Here is an 18,862-nt window from a genome sequence, read left to right as displayed (position 1 = left end):
AGTCTGGAGCAGTGGGAATACGGCCACCATGGTGACCTTAACCACGGGTGGAGGAAGGAGGGGAGAGGAGTGATTCACTGTGCATCTTCCCTGTGTGTTACCAGCCTGAGGACTCAGGATGCGTTGGACCCTATTTTAGTCTCCGGAATTTGTCATCATCCAGTGCTATCTTCCCCACTACGCAGAAGTGGAGAGGGATTGGGGGCAGGCCTCTGTCTCCAAGGAGACTGTGACGATGTCCCACTAGGGGCAATTTGGAAGTGGACATACTTAGAGGGCTGAGGAACGCCTCGGATTTGACCCCTGCAACTCCCGTGTTAGGGCCTTTCTCTTACCCGCTTTGGGGCTTAGGAAGACTAGCCAGCCCCTTTTTAGAAGGGGAAACTGAGGCCCAGAAAGGGCAAGGAATCCCCTTGGGTCACAATATGCCGCCAGGAAGAGTCAGGATGGGCTGAATCCAGGATTACGCTCCCTTGGCTTTCCCTCAAAGCTCAGGAAGCCCCTCCTAGCTCCATTCTCCTTTGAGCTTTCCATCAAACCTGTCCTAGCGCCGGTGACCCTTTTGAACGCCCTTAGCGTCGCTGCTCCGAGACTTCCCCTTTAAGGCGCTCTTCCCCTTTAAGATTCACGGCGTCTTAAGGCCCCGCCCCTACAAACTGCTTTCCGCAGGGCAGCGACTGCGGCGCGGCCGCCACGGCCCCTTTAAGATCGAGCCCCGCCCCTGGCTTCCCGCCCCCTCCTTTCCCCTCCCCCGTCAGCCCGCACCAGGTGCCCCGCGGGTCGTGCGGTGCGGCGCGCGACGGTGAGCGCAGGGTCCCGAGGGGGCGCGAGGACGCGTTCCCTGTCTTCCCCCGTCCTGGCCTGGTCCTCACGGGTCCCGGGGGCGGAGCTGGAGCTGCGACTGGGGCGGGGGAAATGGGTGGTCCGGAGCTCAGGAGGGGTGGGCCGGGACACGCCGAATGGGGGGGAAGGGCTCAGGTGACTTACGGGGAAGGAATGGCTCGCCGCGGAGCTGGCCGGACGACGGAGGGGTCTGGGGGACTGGGCTTACGTTTTGGCGGCGTTCCCACTCTTCCTTACCCGTCCAATGCCCCGGTACAGCCCAATTGCGGAATTGTCCCCCTTAGTCCCCTGGGGTCCAGGCCCCTCTGTGGGGGGCGGCTGCCGGCCTATGCCGCCGCCTGAGACCTTAGTCGTGGAGGCCGCTGGAGAGGCCCAGGCTGAAAGCGGTGGCCTTTGAGGGGGGCGGCAGGAGGGCACCGGCCCCCTCTCGGACTCCTGGCAGAGGTGGGGGCCATAGCAAAAGGCACAGGGGTGGAGGGTGGCGAGTGGCTAACAACCTGGGACAGACGTCTGCCCGTCTCCCCCCAGACACCGGCTGAGTTGTGGGTTGGGGAAGGATCTGGCAGCGGGACCTCAGTTCCAAACCTTCTCTGCCCGTCAGTGAGCTGGCGGTCACCATGGCAATGCGGGAGCTGGTGGAGGCCGAATGCGGGGGTGCCAACCCGCTCATGAAGCTGGCCGGGCACTTCACCCAGGACAAGGCCCTTCGGCAGGAGGGGTTGAGGTCTGGCCCTTGGCCCCCGGGAACCCCAGCCTCTGAGGTGGTGAGTGTTCTTGAGGTAGAAAACTCAAGTGGTGGCATGGGATGGAGGGGCTAGATGAACACTTTGGGATAACTGCATTTTCTGTTGTGTTGCAGATAATAGTAGTTATCACTTAATGAGTGTTTACTTAACACTGTACTAAGCATTGTACATCTTTATACAGGTGGCGGCAGTCATTTTGTAGGTGAAGAAACGGGCTCAGAGAAATTTTGTGACTTGCCCAAGGTCACTCTAAATGCTAGAGCTGGAATTTGAACTCAGATTAACTGAGTTGTGTTTGTGGACTTCATTACTGTACCATTTTGCTTCCCTTTCTTTTCTTAGGTCTCTAAGCCTTTGGGAGTAGCCTCTGAAGATGAGGTAAACATGCCAGTCTCTTCTGCCTCATTTTTCTTTTGTTGTGTTTTTACTTTAAACTTGGCTCATCTGTATTTCACTCTTTGGAGCTTCCTGACCAAATGAGATTTGCCTTATTTCTTCTCCTGCTTGTTTTTAGAAATCTATTCTTTGAGTATTTCCAAATCTGTAGTTTCTGTGTTTCCCTTTCCTCGTGTTTGATGTTAGTGTCTCCCGTTCATGGGCCCTATCTCTTGTTGAGTTCATTTCATCATCTTTCTCCTGGCAGTTGGTGGCTGAATTTCTTCAGGACCAGAATGCACCACTTGTATCCCGTGCCCCTCAGACCTTCAAGATGGATGACCTCCTGGCAGAGATGCAGGAGATTGAACAGTCAAACTTCCGCCAGGCACCCCAGAGAGGTGGGTCCAGAGTCTGGTGGGAGGGCAGATCACCATTTTCTGTGCAGATAGGACCAAGGGGGTTCCATATTTGGATGCTGCTGGCATTAGGGAATTGAGATGCAGAAGGAGACAAAAGGGACAAAGTGTTTTCATGTGCACTCTGGGTTCCTGAGGCATGATAGAATGATATGCATTTCTTTTTTTTCTTAGTTCTCTCTCTTTCTTTTAAGCTCCTGGTGTGGCAGATTTGGCCTTGTCTGAGAACTGGGCCCAGGAGTTTCTTGCAGCTGGAGATGCTGTAGATGTAACTCAGGATTATAATGAGACAGACTGGTCCCAGGAATTCATCTCTGAAGTTACAGGTGAGGCTTGTCGTGGGTAAACCTAAAGTGGTTCATATGGGGCAAAGTTCTATTCTGTTCCCCCAGTTCATCTTAGGATATAGAGCGATTTCAGCTTCTATAACTTTTCTGGACTCTTGACTCATTTCTCTAGGGCACTGAACCTGATTTCCCTTAGGTGATAATAGGGAGTTATTGAAACTTAATGTGAAAGAGGAGACTGGGTTTGAACTGGGTAGGAGATTTTGGAGATTATATCTATGTATCTCTTTATATCTCTACTTAAAGAGAGAATGTAAGAGAGGATGAGGAGAGAGAACACGAGGAGTTAGGTACTCTTTTGTTATCTGGAACTTTACTGCTGTAGTTTGGTGGTGAGGATCCACGGATTGGATGCATGGCAGTGTTGCTCGGGAAGAAATACTAAGCATAGCCAGTGGGATTCTGGCATTAAGTGCTCTTGAACAGGGACGCCTGGGTGGCTCAGGCGGTTAAGCGTCTGCCTTTGGCTCAGGTTGTGATCCCAGGGTCCTGGGATCAAGTCACACATCAGGCTCCTTGCCAGCAGAGAGCCTGCTTTTCCCTGTGCCTGCTGCTCCCCCTGCTTGTGCTCTCTTTCTCTCTGAGAAATAAATAAATACAATCTTAAAAAAATAAAAGTCCTCTTGAACAGAGTTCGGGCCTTGGAAAATGGAATTGTGTTCAAGGGCTTGAAGTATGAGGTCTTAGAGGGTAAAGACCGTATCCTGATGATAATAATAAATATTCATAATAATAGCCAATGTGTACTTACTATGTTCTAGGCTTTGTATTAAGTGCTTTCAGTGTATTATCTGTTTAATCCCCATGAGAATTCTTGAGGTAGCTACTGTTTTTATTCCCAGCATATAGATAAGAAAACAGGCTTTAAGATTAAGTGATTTGCCCAAGGTGATACAGTTTTGTAAGTGGTGGAGTTGGGATTTGACTCTGGGTTTGAATGATTCCAGACCCTGTGGGCTGAACCACGGTGCTCAGGCCTCCACCCGAAGCTCTTCAGGGTCCCAGCCTAGTTCTCCGTCTTTGAGAGTGTCCATGCTCATCCTGTCCTTTGGGGTTGATTCTTCTCCCCCAAGCCTGTCTGATTAGGGGCATGGGGGAAGGACATTCTCTTCAGCTTTCCTCTTCCTCATTGCTTCCAAAGAGAAGCACTTGTTAGCTTTTTTCCAATTTAAGAAATTAAAAATAACAAGAGATACAAATGGACAAAGTTACAAAGATTCTAGACTCTCAGGGCATCCCCATCGTCATAGTTCTTGAACATTCCTGAGATCATTAATGGCACCTAATTGTTTTCTTCCGCCATTGTTTTTATTCTCTAAAAATAGGGCTTTCTGTCTCTAGGAAAAAAACCCCAAATCTAACAACTAAAACTCATCTTTAATAAAAGCTGTTGATCTCTTTTATCATGACTACCTTTCCCACCCGTAAGTTGGAGTTTAAGGTAGAATAATAGATATTCTTGGTTTCATTAATAGTACTTTGCACTTTATAATCTTCATTTGGTCTTCACAGTTACACTTACCTTGTAGGTATTCCTTCCCCATTTTATAGATAAGGAAACTGAGATTTGGAAGGGTTAAATACTTTGTTCAAAGTCACTCAGTAACAGAGATGACATTCGGACTCCTGTCTTTCTGACTCTAGGCTCCATACTTAGAGCCATTACGCTATCATTGAGAATCTTCTTCAGGGAACTGCCTCAAGTGAAAATCTGAGTTGTAACAAACATCCTCCACCAGACAAACTCAGTTTTTCATACAAACCTTAGACTTAAATGCGATCTCCTTATCGTAGAGAGACGACTTTTGTAATGTGTGGGCATCTGTCATTTTTGGGAACTCAGAAAAAAAAAAGTCATTGCTACTATAAGCATTGAGATTGATGAGATTTTTGTTATAATTACCAGAATTGCTTGCAATCAGTGAAATCTTCCTTAACCTGTAAATGAAAAACAACTTTAGAAAAATGTGTTGGACCTTTCTTACTTGTTAAGTCCTCTTTGGGAGATTTCTTCTGTTTTATACATTCTTTTGGGACTGTGCCTGCTTCATGGAGGCAGGGAGATGGAGAGCTGGAAAGGGAAATTGAGCTATTTGGGGTCTGCCTTCATAAAAATGCCAATTGCAGTAGTTATTGCTTTGTATGGACCTTCAGTATTTATTGAATTGAGATCTGGGAGAAAGCTAAAGGAAATTAATTTTCTGATCATTCATTTTTTATTATCCTCATAATGTTTGTGGCTGATATTATTATATTGATGATACAGGTTACCTATTGCTTTATGGATAAGTAGACTTCAAGATAAAAGGAGGTTATATTTAAATCTTTATTATCTTCAAATCCCTGTTGTTATGATTCTAGACTCAAGTTTAAAAGGAGCCTTGACAGTTCATTTTTTTTCTTGTTTTAATGTTTTATTTGGAAATAATTATAGTTTCACTGGAAGTTGCCAAAAAATGTAGAGGAAAGTTCTGTGTATCTTTTACTGTTTTCCCTAGTGGTAATATTTTGCATAACTGTTAGTTTATGTACAGTATCAAAGTCAGGCAATTGCCATTGGTACAGTCCACAGAGTTTATTAAATTGTAGCAGTTTTACATGCCTTTGTGTGTGTTTATGGTTTTATACCACTTTATCATGTGTGTAGATTTGTGTAACTACCACCACAATCGAGTTACAGAATTATTCCATCACCACTTGAAGCTCATTTTTGAGTCTGCTGTATTTCTTGATGCAGTCCACCCCTGACCCCTGCCCCTAAGTCTCCTGGGCCAAATAATTCTACATCTTGTGCTGTAGGGATGAAATACGTCTTTAAGGGGTTTTGAATTTAGACAGCCTCAGCTAACATGGTGTGTGAGGTTCCTGTGTAATCTTAAGAGAGAAAGCTGCACTTTCCTCGGAAAGGCGGTAGGCAGCAGTAGCATATGATAAGTGGCAATAGATCTCCCCCAATGGCAGCAGAAGAGGCTGTGGAAGAAAACGAGTAACCATCTCATTGTGATGTTTTCTACTTTCGGTATGGGTTTGCTGTGAGCAGACAGTAATGATAATAATAACTAACATTTGTTACTCTGTGCTTTATGTATGCATCATCTCACTTGGTCTTTGCAAGAATCCCTACGAGGTAGCTATTATTATCTCTATTCTATAGATAAGGAAAGGGAAACTTATTGGTTAAGTACCTTGCACAGTGAATAAGTGGTGTTGTTGGGATTTGAGTGCCCGGTAGGCTGATCTGGAACCTACATTCTTTACCATTGGGCTATTTAGCAAACTCAGAAACCTTTATGTTAGGTAAGGGTGGGAAATTCTGAGTTTTTGACTTTGGAGCTTGGGCTAGATGTGCCAAGGAACACACAATGAGAAACTAAGTAAGATAACATTCTGAATTGGATATTTGGTATCTAGGTTGTTGGTTCTAACTCTACTAATTTATGTGACCCGGGATAGCCCCTTCCCGTCTGTAGATCTTAATTGTTTCAATCTCAGGTACCCAAGTGGATCTGATTTTCTATAAGAATTTCTCAAAAAATAGCGTGAAGGCCAAATAGAATTCTTTTGGTCATTTCATTTTGACTCCTTTGTCGGAGCAGGTTCCCAATGCCAGAAAATTGAGGTTTGTGGCTAATATGGCCAAATACCAGATTTCAGATATTTGAGGATGAGTTTTCTCACCTCTGGGATTTTTGTCTAATCTGCCTCATGTCTCTTTTAAAGTCCAGATGCTTTGTATTTTTTCCATTGTTTCTTGTCCTTGAAAGGAGCATTTCACAGAAACAGTATTCTCTATAATCTGAGGAGCACTTGTGGCCAGAGTATGCTTCTGCAAAATCCTCTAGTTGAAAGGAAGGAGTGACTGGAGAGTAAGGAGGAGGGGTGGCTAGTTTTCAACAGAACGGGGCAAAGGGACCAGGAGGCATTGTAATGTCTACTTAAGTATTAAGTATCTCCTTACTAGGTCTCCACTCTTGAGCCAACAGTCTAGTTGGGGCAAAGGAAAGAGAAATGTTGTCTATAAGAACTAGTGAGGGAATCTGTGTAAAAATATTGAGAGTCCTTGAAGTTAAGGGATTGTATGATCAAAAAAAATCATCAACTACATCTTTTATTATATTAGTAATTTTTATTATTTATAATTAGGTGTATTTTGAGAGTCTGGGGATCCTTTTTTTTTTTTTTTCCAGATTTTGACATTACTTTCTCAGATGTTGTGTTTACTTTGTTGAAATTGTTCAGGCAAAGTCTTGGTAAATAGAATAGACAGTTTTGTTACATATTTAATACTAAGGGGATGAATCTGCCTTCTCATGTTAAAAGCAATGACAGATCTTTAAACTGGGGACAAAGATAGGATGACCACTTCAGTGTTGATGTGGAAAGGTATGGATGCAGAGCAGAAGGAAAGCATACCGCAGGCTCCTGCCTTCTCTGTGTTTACTCATTCTTTAGGGCACCTTTGAACAATGTCTTAATACTTTTGTTTTGTTTTAGTTTGGATTTGTTTCCGGCCCCAAAATAGTACAGGACAAAGCCCTGGAGGTTGAGAAAGGGTTTGGCGCCCTCATTCCATCTGTTGCCTTGGTATGTTTATTATGATGTTGCAGTGGCGCCCTTTGTCACTAGAGCTTCTGAGACAATTTCTAGAATTACACTTAAAAACATAGCTCTCAAAATGAATCAAAAGTGACAAGTCAGACTAGTGTTTCTTCCTGGGGTGGGGGGGGCGGTCTGAGGGAACCTGTGAGAGAGCTATAAACCTTCTGTGTCTTGATCGGGGTGGTGGTGATCTGAGTGTATTCATGTGTAGAAGTTAATAAAGCAGTACATTTATGTTTGGTACACTGTATGTACTTTCATGTTTGCATGTTACAGCTCAGCTAAAAAAATGGAACACACATCCAATGAGAGGAGTGGACCAATGTATTTTTAAATTCTAGCCCAGCATTCTGCTTCTCAGATTCTCTAGGTAGTTATATTAAGATGAAATATGAGGCTTGTTTTCTTGGGAGAGGGTGAATTCTGTCAATGGAGAACGGACCAGAGGTTTGGTTAAGGAGCAGAGCCTCTTCTGTTCTCCCTTAGCTCCTTACCAGTTGTCTGCAGTACCTTTGCGGAAGTTGGAGGCCCTAAGTGCCTGCTATTTCTTATTGAAGTCTCTGGCACTTCAAGCAAAAGGGTTTGGTCTATACTCCTTTCCTGAGTCTCCTCATTTGTTCTCGTTTCCAGCTCCGTAAACTTCTACCCCAGGCCCCTTGGAAGTGGGTTGCATATTGAGAATTCAGTAGTGTTTTCTTTTGACCAGGAGTCTCTGAGGGATTCAGTAGGATCTGCTCTGCTTTGGCTTGGGTACGAGGGTCAGTTGAGTATGTGTCATACTCTTCCTTTCCCTGATCCCTCACTGAGCCCTGTGTGATTTCTCCACCTCTGCTCCTTGCAGATCCTTTGTCTGTGTCCCCTGCCCGCTGGGCTGAGGAATATTTGGAACAGTCAGAGGAGAAGCTGTGGCTGGGAGAGCCTGAGGGAACAGCAGCCACGGATCGCTGGTGAGTCCAGCTACTTCTTCCTGGATGGATCCCTGTGAAAGGAGTACTAGATAGTTTTCCCAGCCTCCCTCACCTCCTCCATCTACATTCTCAAACCCACTTGCAGTCCCCTCATTTTCTATGTTAAGGTTCCCACTTGTATTATAACCCCTAGAAATTTGTCTCAGATACAATTGAGTTAAGAATCCTAAGTGTCCTAATCAGAAGTTCCTAACTTTACCATATGTACCCCCTCCCTCTTTACTTTGGAGGCTGCTACTGTAGTCCTTCTCTCTACAAACAGGTGCTTGGGAATGGGAAGGATAAAAGAATGTAGCTAGTGCTTTGCCACTTCTGCCCAAGTGTCCTTTTTTAATGTAAATTGGAATTTGTAGGTCCTCAATGAGAGAGTAGAGTCGTGTCACCACCCCCCCCCCAACTGTGATTGCCATGGGCTGGGAGTAGGGAATAGTGTGGGAAGGTGGTGCAGACTAGTGGGTGGAGCTAGTTTGTCCTTACCTGTTCCAGGTACGATGAGTATCATCCTGAGGAGGATCTGCAGCACACAGCCAGTAACTTTGTGGCCAAGGTGGATGACCCCAAATTGGCTAACTCTGAGGTGAGCCACATCCCACTGCTGCTTTGCCCAGCAGAGCTGGTCTTGGAAATCAAGAGTCTAGCTTCTCTTACCCCAGTTTAAAGAGAAGGAAATAAGATCCAAAGTCCGTTCCTTCCTGTCTGGAGAACAGAGACTTAGGATCCTGCTTCTTCCTTCCAACATTCTTTCCCTCATTTCCTTGCATACTAACCCTTTCGCTTTTCTGTGTCTTCTCAAATCTTTAAGGCCAGAAATCCCTTTCTTTTTGCTCTCGACGTTTTTCAGGGTCTTTAGCAAATCTTGTCTGCAGCTAGAGATGGTCAGGGGGAGGGGTAAGTGCAGGCTTCTCTTGGGCATGGTTGAGAGTGCACACCTGGAAGTCCTCTCCCAAGTGGCCTATGTGTGTCTCTGTGCCCCAGTTCCTGAAATTCGTGCGGCAGATTGGCGAGGGGCAGGTGTCCCTGGAGTCCGGTGCAGGGTCGGGCCGAGCTCAGGCAGAACAGTGGGCAGCAGAGTTTATACAGCAGCAGGTAGGACATTGTCACTTCCCAGTCCCACTTCAGAGCTGGCTGGTGCCCCAGGCCTTGGGTTCAGTGTTCAGTGGTCCCAGATGGGGAAGGGATTTTATTGCCAGCTTGTCTTGGTAGCATCCAGGTCCTGAGTGGGTGGGAAAGAGATTCTGAGACTGTTCTCAGAAGTGTCCAGGTTGCTGGTGTTTAGTGGGTGTTCAGTCAGTAGAAAGTTGGCGGTGATATGACCATCCTTCTTTGTCACAGGGTACATCAGAGGCCTGGGTTGACCAGTTCACAAGACCAGGAAACACAGCTGCCCTTGATATGGAGTTTGAACGAGCCAAGTCAGCTATAGAGGTGAGAGCAGATAGCACAGGAGACACCTCAAGGGAACACACTCCATTGGAGAGTTGGTGTTGGAACATCACAGATGATGAACATTGTATGCCATAGTGTTCCTGGACCCTCTGGGTCAGAACTGCTGGGGGTAGGGTGGGTAACTACCAAAAATGCAAATCCCAGGACATCACCTTCCACTGCAGAATCAGAATCTGGGGGTAGGATCTAGGAATCTGCATTTAAAAAAGCTCTTCAGGGGCTCTTGGACCCTTTGAAATTTAAGATTTACTGCCTTAAGGGGTCCATCTGAGTGGCGCTGAGGGTGGGGTGGGGTGGTCATGATGGATCTCCTTTTTCTACCTGCCTTCCCTTCCTTACAGTCTGATGTCGATTTCTGGGACAAGTTGCAGGCAGAGTTGGAGGAGATGGCGAAACGGGACGCTGAGGCTCACCCCTGGCTTTCTGACTATGATGACCTCACGTCTGCTTCCTACGATAAGGTAAGAACTCGGTTCTCAGATGGCAGGGTTTCCTTGTTTTGTTGTTTCTCCTCTAATCCTGAATTTGAAGGGTACTTACTTTCAAGTAATGACTTCTTTGAGCCCCTTTCTATGAAAGGAAGTCTGAATCATTCCCTTGTCCCACTGTTCTTCAGTAATTGAAGGTATGCTTTATTCTTAGGACATGCAGATTAATAATAATAGACTGTCCTTGTCAAATAACGATAAGATGGTGACATAATACCTGTGACATAGATTTGCACATGATGCATTCAGAACACAGATGAAGGAGCTCTGCTTTGGAGGTTGATTTGAGAACATTTTTGAGGAGATCGGTAACTCCTAGAGAGTGGTAATTGGTAGACTATCTCTCTGTCTCCATATCTTAATATCTATTTACTTTTTTTAACTCACAAATTTATTATAAATTTGGATCTGTTTCTCTAAGTACTGACCACTTGTGCCAATTTAGGGTGTTTGCAAAGAATTATATTAAAGTGTTAGGAAAATTTCCCAATAGTCATTGGTCAAAGATGATCTAATTTTGTATATAGCATAGACTTTGAAGCATATGCTATTTCAGAGGTATCACTGTAGAAAAAAATCTGCTTTGAAGTTGTAGGGTATTTAGGGATGTGGTTAATAATTGAGCTGCTGAGTTGAAGCATCAGGTGGAAGGGAGAGAATTATTGGGTTTTGAAAGAAGCAAAACAGGAATTGAGGAGGTGAGTAGCGATACCTCTTCTCAGCTCAGATCTGGTTGGGAAAGGTTTCTGGGGCTAAAACCAGCACCTGAGATGAAAAGCAGGATGCTGGAGGTAGATCTTGACATCAGGGAGCTGTGTGTGCAAAGATAAGGAAGAGTAAAGTTCAAGAGAACTTTGAAAAAGTCTAGCATTTGAAAGCCAATGAAAAACTTAGTACTGGGAAAAACAGGATTTTGCTTACTATTGCAATCTGATTTTTTATGAGTTATCCTATTACATGTAATAGAAAACAGCTTACTTGATCCTGCCCTGTGTTTTGCCATAATAAGAGTTTCTTCTGTAGAATTCTGAGGAGGAAGAACTGAAGGAAATACCTGGAGATAATACATTTATTAATTTGTATTAGCAATTTGGTAAGTTGCATAGGTTCTATCAACTTACAAATGGCAAATTATAAATTTTAGATGAAAATTTCTGTGCTTTTGATAAATATAGACATAGCACTGATTTTTTTTTTTTTTAAAGATTTTATTTATTTGAGAGAGAGAATGAGATAGAGAGAGAGCATGAGAGGGGGGAGGGTCAGAGAGAGAAGCAGACTCCCTGCTGAGCAGGGAGCCCAACGTGGGACTCGATCCCGGGACTTCAGGATCATGACCTGAGCCGAAGGCAGTCGCTTAACCAACTGAGCCACCCAGGCGCCCCATAGCACTGATTTTATATGAGTAGCATTTTTTACTCTTATGTTAATGACTTGCTAGGTGGAATAAAATTTTTTTGAATAAAGTTTTTTTTAAAATTTTATTTTATTATGTTAATCACCATACATTACATCATTAGTTTTTGATGTAGTGATCCATGATTCATTGTTTGCATATAACACCCAGTGCTCCATGCAGAACGTGCCCTCTTTAATACCCATCAGCAGGCTAACCCATCCCCCCCACCCCCTCCCCTCTACAACCCTCAGTTTGTTTCTCATGGTTCGTCTTCCTTGAATAAAGTTTTTTTTTTTTTTTAAGATTTTTTTTTTTTTTTTTTTTTTTAGACAGAGAGAAAGAGAGAAAAAGAGCATGAGAGGGAGGAGGGTCAGAGGGAGAAACAGACTCCCCGCCGAGCAGGGAGCCCGATGCGGGACTCGATCCCGGGACTCCAGGATCATGACCTGAGCCGAAGGCAGTCGCTTAACCAACTGAGCCACCCAGGCGCCCCTCCTTGAATAAAGTTTTTAATTCAAAACTTAATGTTTTTAGATTCTTGAACCCTATTTGATATCATTGATACCTTGAGATATTGCAGATTTAGAACTAGAAATATTTGTATTAATGTTCCACAGAAATGTGCTATACTTTGTTGCTCACTAATAATGAACAATACAGATTTTATCTGGCTTTGTGCTAACTATTACTGAATTATATGTCAATAGTGCTTTTTTTGTTTTTAAATGTGAATCTGACCCTGATTGTCCTATAAATTCATGGGTCTCTGAAAACGCTATTTTTTACTGGATGGTCCTTAAATTTTCAAGACAACTTATTAACATGTTTAGCTCAAGCAGATAGTGAATCCTTTTAGCATAAAGGAGAAGTTTCTGTGATGGGCAGACTCTTAGTAGTGATCCCGTTTTTGCTGTGTGATCCTGTGAGATTTTGGAGTAGACCAGACAGTGGATCAGACCTAATGACCGGCTCAGATTAGACTTTTTAGGTTGCAACAGCGATCATAAGCTCGTGCCCCATTCTTTGGTGGGCTGTTGAAGCTTCCTCCAGCATATTCTTGTTCCTATTTCTGCAGGTACTCTGATTGTGAAAAATTCCTCTCTGATCAGCAATTGATAAAACAGCAAGGAGGCTAGACAGCACAGACGAGAGGGCACTTAGAGAACATTGTGATTGCAACCTGATGGCCTTGATGTGTTACATTGTCTTTTCAGGATAATACCCATTTTATGAAGAGTATTTTATGCTTTTTGGTAATAAAACTTGGGTGAATATTCTCATTTGATGCTCTCAGTAGCTCTGAGAGGCAGGAATTAATTTCATTAGGAAATTGTGTTACGGATGACAGTGATCTCTCTTTCCTACAGGGTGGCTTAAAACATGGATTGATAATAGATAGTAGTTGAGATTGAATGCGGGGGGATTTATTTTCTGGAAACTGATAGTCTAGGGTAGGGGTCAGCAAACTATGGCCCGCAGGTAAATCTGGCCTGCCACCTGTTTTTGCCTGGCCTGTGAACTGATAGTGGTTTTAACATTTTTAAATGGTTGAAAAAAAAAGAAAAGTACTGTGACATGTGCAAATTATATAAAATTCAAGTTTCAGTGTCCATAAATAAAGTTTTATTGGAACACAGTCATACTTATTTGCTTACCTATCTGTGGTTCCTTTCTCTCTCCAAAGGTGGAGGTGAGTAGTTGTGACAAAATATTTATTTATTTATTATCTGGCCCTTTACAGAAAAGGCTTGCTGATTCCTGGTCTAGGGTCATTTTCTATCTTCTAAGTTTTCATATTGTACAGAGATATCCCAGGCACCTTACCTATTCTCAACATGAATATACTTTTAATACATTTATTTTTAATCCATCTCCTATTATATTTCTTGCTTTTTAGACTTCCATTGTAATTATCTAATTTCTGTTCATCACAGATAATTTATATCTGATGACTTATCATGGTTTAGAACTTGGCTGGTTAGATTTAAGTGTTTCCAGTTTTTTAGCAGTTCCACAGTAATAATGAAAAAGGGCCTCGCTCATGTCTGTATTATGTGTGGTTTCATTCTTATGTGTCCTTAGCTCTATTTAGAAGGGCTCTGCCTGGTATTTTGCATCTTGTTTTCATTCTGGTATATTGTTTGTGTTGGTAACCATTTACTCCCCAAAAAGAACATTTTATTTGCTTGTCCTAGTGACTCCCATTTTACCTTATTACCTCTTTGCCTAACATGAAGTAGCAGTAGGCAAAGCTTTGTACGTAGCATCATAATTCTTTCCTTAAATGAGAAATCCTCAGCGAGAAGAGAATGGTGTTTTTCTGAAACATATTCTGCCATCAGGATTTTGGGATCTAGCTTTCATTTACTATCAGATAGAGATTAATATTAGTAACTTTTAAGAGTGCAATTAGGGAACAACTAAGATTTTCAAAGTGCGTCAACACATGTTATCCAGTCAATGCACACAGTGATTCTGTGAGCTAGGTAAGAGTGGCATCTGAGTGGTAGGGCCTCTGACTCCAAATGGCATTTCCATTATTCATTTTCACACTGTTTTAGAAAAATAAGTGCCCTTTGAATAGCTAAGGAGAGCTTATCTCATAAGATAAGATCTCATAAGATCTGCTTATCTTAAGCAGATCCTGTAAGAAATGTGTTCCGTCCAGTGGTGAGAATCAAGGATGTGGAAATACAGGCCTTTAAGGACTTCCTAAAATTAGCTTATTCCCAGCATGGATCAGAGTTTGTAGACTTGCTTAGCTTTTCAGGAGATAGCAGCATGAGCATGATACTGAATGGATTTCCTGTAGTCGTAGATGATCTCCTTTCTAATATGGAAAGCTTGCCAGCGTTTAATTCAGATACCTTTTTGGAGGTCTTCAACTTCTCCACCTCTGTCTTGGTTGTCATCTCCCATTCCTGCTGCTTTGACTGTGATGGCTCTTTCTTAGACAGGTTTTCACTTGGCTTCCTTTCCTTCTAGGGGTACCAGTTTGAGGAGGAGAACCCCCTGCGTGACCACCCCCAGCCTTATGAGGAGGGGCTCCGGCGACTTCAGGAGGGGGACCTGCCAAATGCTGTGCTGCTCTTTGAGGCAGCTGTGCAGCAGGATCCTAAGCACATGGAAGTGAGTGACTCATTACTCTGACTTCATATTAGAGACGGCTTCCATCAGTTTTGAGGGAAGCCCCACAGAGTAGTGCAGATAGATTAGGGCCTGGGTGATGGCCTGGGGTGGGGGAGTAAGAGTGAGATGGTGAGTGGAAGAAGCCAGAGGAAGGGAGGTTGGAAAGGTGAAGGCAGGAGTAATGGAATCTGACACCTTCTCTCTAGGCTTGGCAGTATCTGGGTACCACCCAAGCAGAGAATGAACAAGAACTATTAGCCATCAGTGCACTGCGGAAGTGAGTACATGAAAGGTGGGGTGAGGTGGTTCCCGGGCTCTCTAAAGAGCCTTTAGAATGATAGGATTCCAAACCCAGATCCTTGTCTTCTTTCTGATCACTAGCAAGAGTGTTTTCTTGTGGTGAAGCTCTTAAGGTTTGGAGTGAATTGGAGATATCTGGTTCCATTCCTCATCAGCTTTTAATTTTATATGTGGGACCCTCACTGATTCCTTGGCTGCTAAAACATTCCCCTTCTCATATCTGTAATTTTTTTCAATAACTTCCATGTAGAGGATTCCTCTGTATCTTTAATCTGAGGGATTTGGCAGGTGAGGCCATTGTGACTCTGCATTCCATACCAGCTCTGCCCACCTCTGTCCAAACAGGTGTCTGGAGCTAAAGCCTGATAACCGGACGGCACTGATGGCGCTGGCTGTGAGCTTCACCAACGAGTCCCTGCAGCGACAGGCCTGTGAAACCCTGCGAGACTGGCTGCGCTACACACCGGCCTATGCCCATCTGGTCGCACGCGGTGAAGAAGGGGCTGGGGGGCCAGGACAGGGCCCCAGCAAGCGCATCCTGGGGTCTCTGTTGTCCGAGTGAGTGAAGGATTCCTGGGATGATAGATGGTAACCTGAGTTCCAGTAGGCGGAGGGCCTTGATTTTGGAAGCTTGGATGGATTGAGACTCAAGGACCTCAGAGTGGGATGGGAAACCCAGGATGCATGTGAAGGAGGTCTGCATTCTATGGTGCAGTGCTGGGATGAAATAGAAAAAAACACGTTTCTAAAGTGAAATTTGAGAGTAGGAGGATGACTGATAGATTGATGAATCTTGGGGATATGAGTGACTAATTAAGGATTTGTTTTGGAAGGGTAGGAATATAGACACATCCATCCACCTATTTTTGCATTTTTTTTCTTTCCTATTTATGCAGCTCCCTATTTCTTGAAGTGAAAGAGCTCTTCCTGGCTGCTGTACGCCTGGACCCCACATCCATTGACCCGGATGTGCAGTGTGGCTTGGGAGTCCTTTTCAACCTGAGCGGGGAGTATGACAAGGCGGTGGACTGTTTCACAGCTGCCCTCAGCGTTCGTCCCAATGTGAGCCTCAGGGGAGGAACAGAAATAGGACGTGATTGCATCTTATTGAAGGATCATTTGTTGGGACCTTCGGGGTCCTGGGAGCTTCCGTTCCATATACTGATTGCCTTGGGAGAATTGGGCAAAGAAGGCTGGGAGTACAGTGTTACCTGGACTGGACGGCGGGGAGTCTGCATGACACGAGAGCAGTTACACTGTGTCACGCAATGAACAGCTGAGGAGAAAGGAAGGGATAGTAACATGTATTAGCTCAACAGAGTGGTGACCCGGGGAGGAATGGGTGGAATTGGATCGGAGCCTGGCTCTTGTCTCTAACCCTTTTCATCTCTGTTCCAGGACTATTTGCTGTGGAATAAGCTAGGGGCCACCCTGGCCAACGGAAACCAGAGTGAAGAAGCAGTAGCTGCGTACCGTCGGGCCCTCGAGCTACAGCCTGGCTATATACGGTCCCGCTATAACTTGGGCATCAGCTGCATCAATCTCGGAGCTCACCGGTGAGAGCGTCTGTTGAGTAATTAACGAATGAACTCTTTCTCCCTGCCTTTGACCCTAGCTCCTCATTCTCTGATCCTCTCTTTGACTAACTGGCCCCAGCTATCTCCCCATGCCAGCTGACCTGCCTCCTTCCAGTAATGTTCTGCTCACCAGCTCTCATTCTTCTTCCCAACAGGGAGGCTGTGGAGCACTTTTTGGAGGCCCTGAACATGCAGAGGAAAAGCCGGGGCCCTCGGGGTGAAGGGGGCGCCATGTCGGAGAATATCTGGAGCACCCTGCGTTTGGCATTGTCCATGTTAGGCCAGAGTGATGCCTATGGGGCAGCCGATGCCCGGGATCTGCCCACCCTCCTAGCTATGTTTGGCCTGCCCCAGTGACAGTGGGATGGGCTGCCCTGTGAGTGTCTGCTTGGGGGGGTCCCTGCTCTGGATGTGACTCCCTCTCCCCAAATGGGCCTACTAAGGGGGTGGGCTGATGACCACAAGCAGCGTGGCCTCTCAGGAGCTGCCTCAACATAGGGGTGGGTGGTCTGTGTTCTTCCTACATCACTGTAGGAAAATGAGCTGTGTTGTCTCTGAGTCCCTTGGTAATTCAAGGGTTGGACAGCCAGCTACAGATCTCTCTGCTCATCATGCCCTTTCTTGGTGCTGCTTTTTGGGTAGGACCCAAAGATATAGGGTAACTGTTGTCATCAGCTGCCATTTCTGATAGGGTCTACCACATTTGTAATGTCTGTCCTTCTCCCACTTACTGGGAACTGATGATAGTACAGCTTTCTTGGGCATTGTGTGTGGCAGGTTCTTCTAACGTGCACCTCTGTGATGACTGTGTCTGGGATGGGATGTTAGGAGTTGGCCTGTTGGGTTGAAATGTTGCTTTGGCTCAGCAGAGCTGAGTTTTGATAGGGGTCCTCATAGTTCTCTTGCTCCTGGACCCATCCTGGCTGTAGCTCAGAGTCTTTGGGTACAATGCTGCATGCGCTATTGCTGGCATCATTATTGAGGGGTCCTTAGGAGTTGCTGGGGTCAGTTGTACAGAGTGCTTGTGTGGGGGGTAGGAGGATGGCATATTTGTGGAATGAACCTAGAAGGGACCAGATAGGGTCAGATTAAGGGCTCTGTTTTGGGGCCTTTGGTGGGAGGACAGAGCAGGTGGGCTGGGGGTGTGGTGAGTGCAGCCAGCCCTCCTCTTAGAAAGGCCTGCGAGTAGGAATTGAGTTAACTCTTCTAGAAAGTTGGTTCAGAAATGACAGTCTTGCCAAATTCCTAGCAAAGAGGCAGTTCAGTGTTACCATAAGCCTTTTGTTGTACTTCTTGAAATGTTTCTAGGGGAAAGCATTGAAAAATCCCCTTCCCCCATATTACTTGGATTCTTCTCAACTGTCCCGTGCATGGGGAGATACACCAACCCCCAGAAATGACTGCTAAGCCTCTTGCCTTGTCTTCAGTAGCTAATGATCAGAGAGATTTTTTTTAAACTACCATGGTCCCAAGGTTCCATCCTGAAATTTATTTTTCTTTGTATGAATATGTGTAAATGATTTAAAAATAAAACTGTATGAATAAAATTTGTATGAAGAATCAATGGAACTGACATGGGTGTGAGTTCTGTCAGGTGTGAAGTTGGGGTGTAGGAGGTGGGTTGGTGTTTGGAGGATTGGTATTTAACGGTTTTCCTCTTCTCTCTTCATTTCTCACATTTGGTATATTGATTACCCATCCACCCATCCAGTAATATTGAGCACCTGATATATGCCTGGTACTGTGAATAAGATGGACAAGGTCCCTGTGTTCTTGGAACTTAAAGTTTAGCAGGAGAGACCACTGGTCAAAATCATGTATTTTTCATACTTGTGATAATACTATAAAAGGAAATAATGGTGTGTGATATAATTGGTATTGTTTTCATTCTGAATTACGGTAGTTTTTCCAATGCTTGTGCTTTCTAAAAGTTTTCATCTGGCTCTCCCTGGTTTTATTGGGAACCGTATGAAGAGTCATATAAAGATGGGTATTGATCCCGGGGAATTTTTTTTTTTTTTTTTTTTTAGAGAGAGAGTGCAAGCAGGAGGGAGGGGCGGAGGGAGAGGGAGAGAGAGAATCTTAAGCAGGCTCCACGCTCAGCATGGAGCCTGACGTGGGGCTTGATCTCATAACCCTGAGATCATGACCTGAGCTGAAACCAAGAGTCGGATGCTTAGCCCACTGAGCCACCAGGTGCCCCTATCCTGGGGAAAAATTTTAAAA

At 44.8% G+C, this 18,862-nt stretch overlaps 1 protein-coding gene across 5 annotated transcripts; it reads left to right on the top strand.

The window, feature by feature from the left end:
- Window positions 1-749: 749 nt before the first annotated feature.
- On the top strand, window positions 750-18,215 carry PEX5 (peroxisomal biogenesis factor 5). 5 transcript variants are annotated; one of them, XM_021690830.2, is made up of 16 exons: window positions 750-802; window positions 1,445-1,607; window positions 1,932-1,967; window positions 2,233-2,365; window positions 2,578-2,709; window positions 8,171-8,276; window positions 8,784-8,874; window positions 9,273-9,383; window positions 9,630-9,722; window positions 10,109-10,204; window positions 14,616-14,759; window positions 14,966-15,036; window positions 15,405-15,617; window positions 15,956-16,121; window positions 16,458-16,615; window positions 16,792-18,215. In XM_021690830.2, exons 2-16 carry the CDS (start codon window positions 1,461-1,463, stop codon window positions 16,991-16,993), a joined length of 1,899 nt encoding a protein of 632 aa, XP_021546505.1. In that variant the 5' UTR covers window positions 750-802; window positions 1,445-1,460; the 3' UTR covers window positions 16,994-18,215. The 5 variants fall into 5 exon arrangements, with proteins under 5 accessions (XP_021546505.1, XP_021546504.1, XP_021546507.1 ...); XM_021690829.2 differs by having other exon boundaries at window positions 10,085-10,204; XM_021690832.2 differs by lacking the exon at window positions 9,273-9,383.
- The last annotated feature ends 647 nt before the right edge of the window (window positions 18,216-18,862 follow it).

This window comes from Neomonachus schauinslandi, chromosome 5 (genome assembly GCF_002201575.2).
Source record: "Neomonachus schauinslandi chromosome 5, ASM220157v2, whole genome shotgun sequence".
Taxonomy (NCBI): Eukaryota; Metazoa; Chordata; class Mammalia; order Carnivora; family Phocidae; genus Neomonachus; species Neomonachus schauinslandi.
Note: the sequence above shows the minus strand (reverse complement) of the source record. Positions and strands in the feature narration are given on the sequence as shown.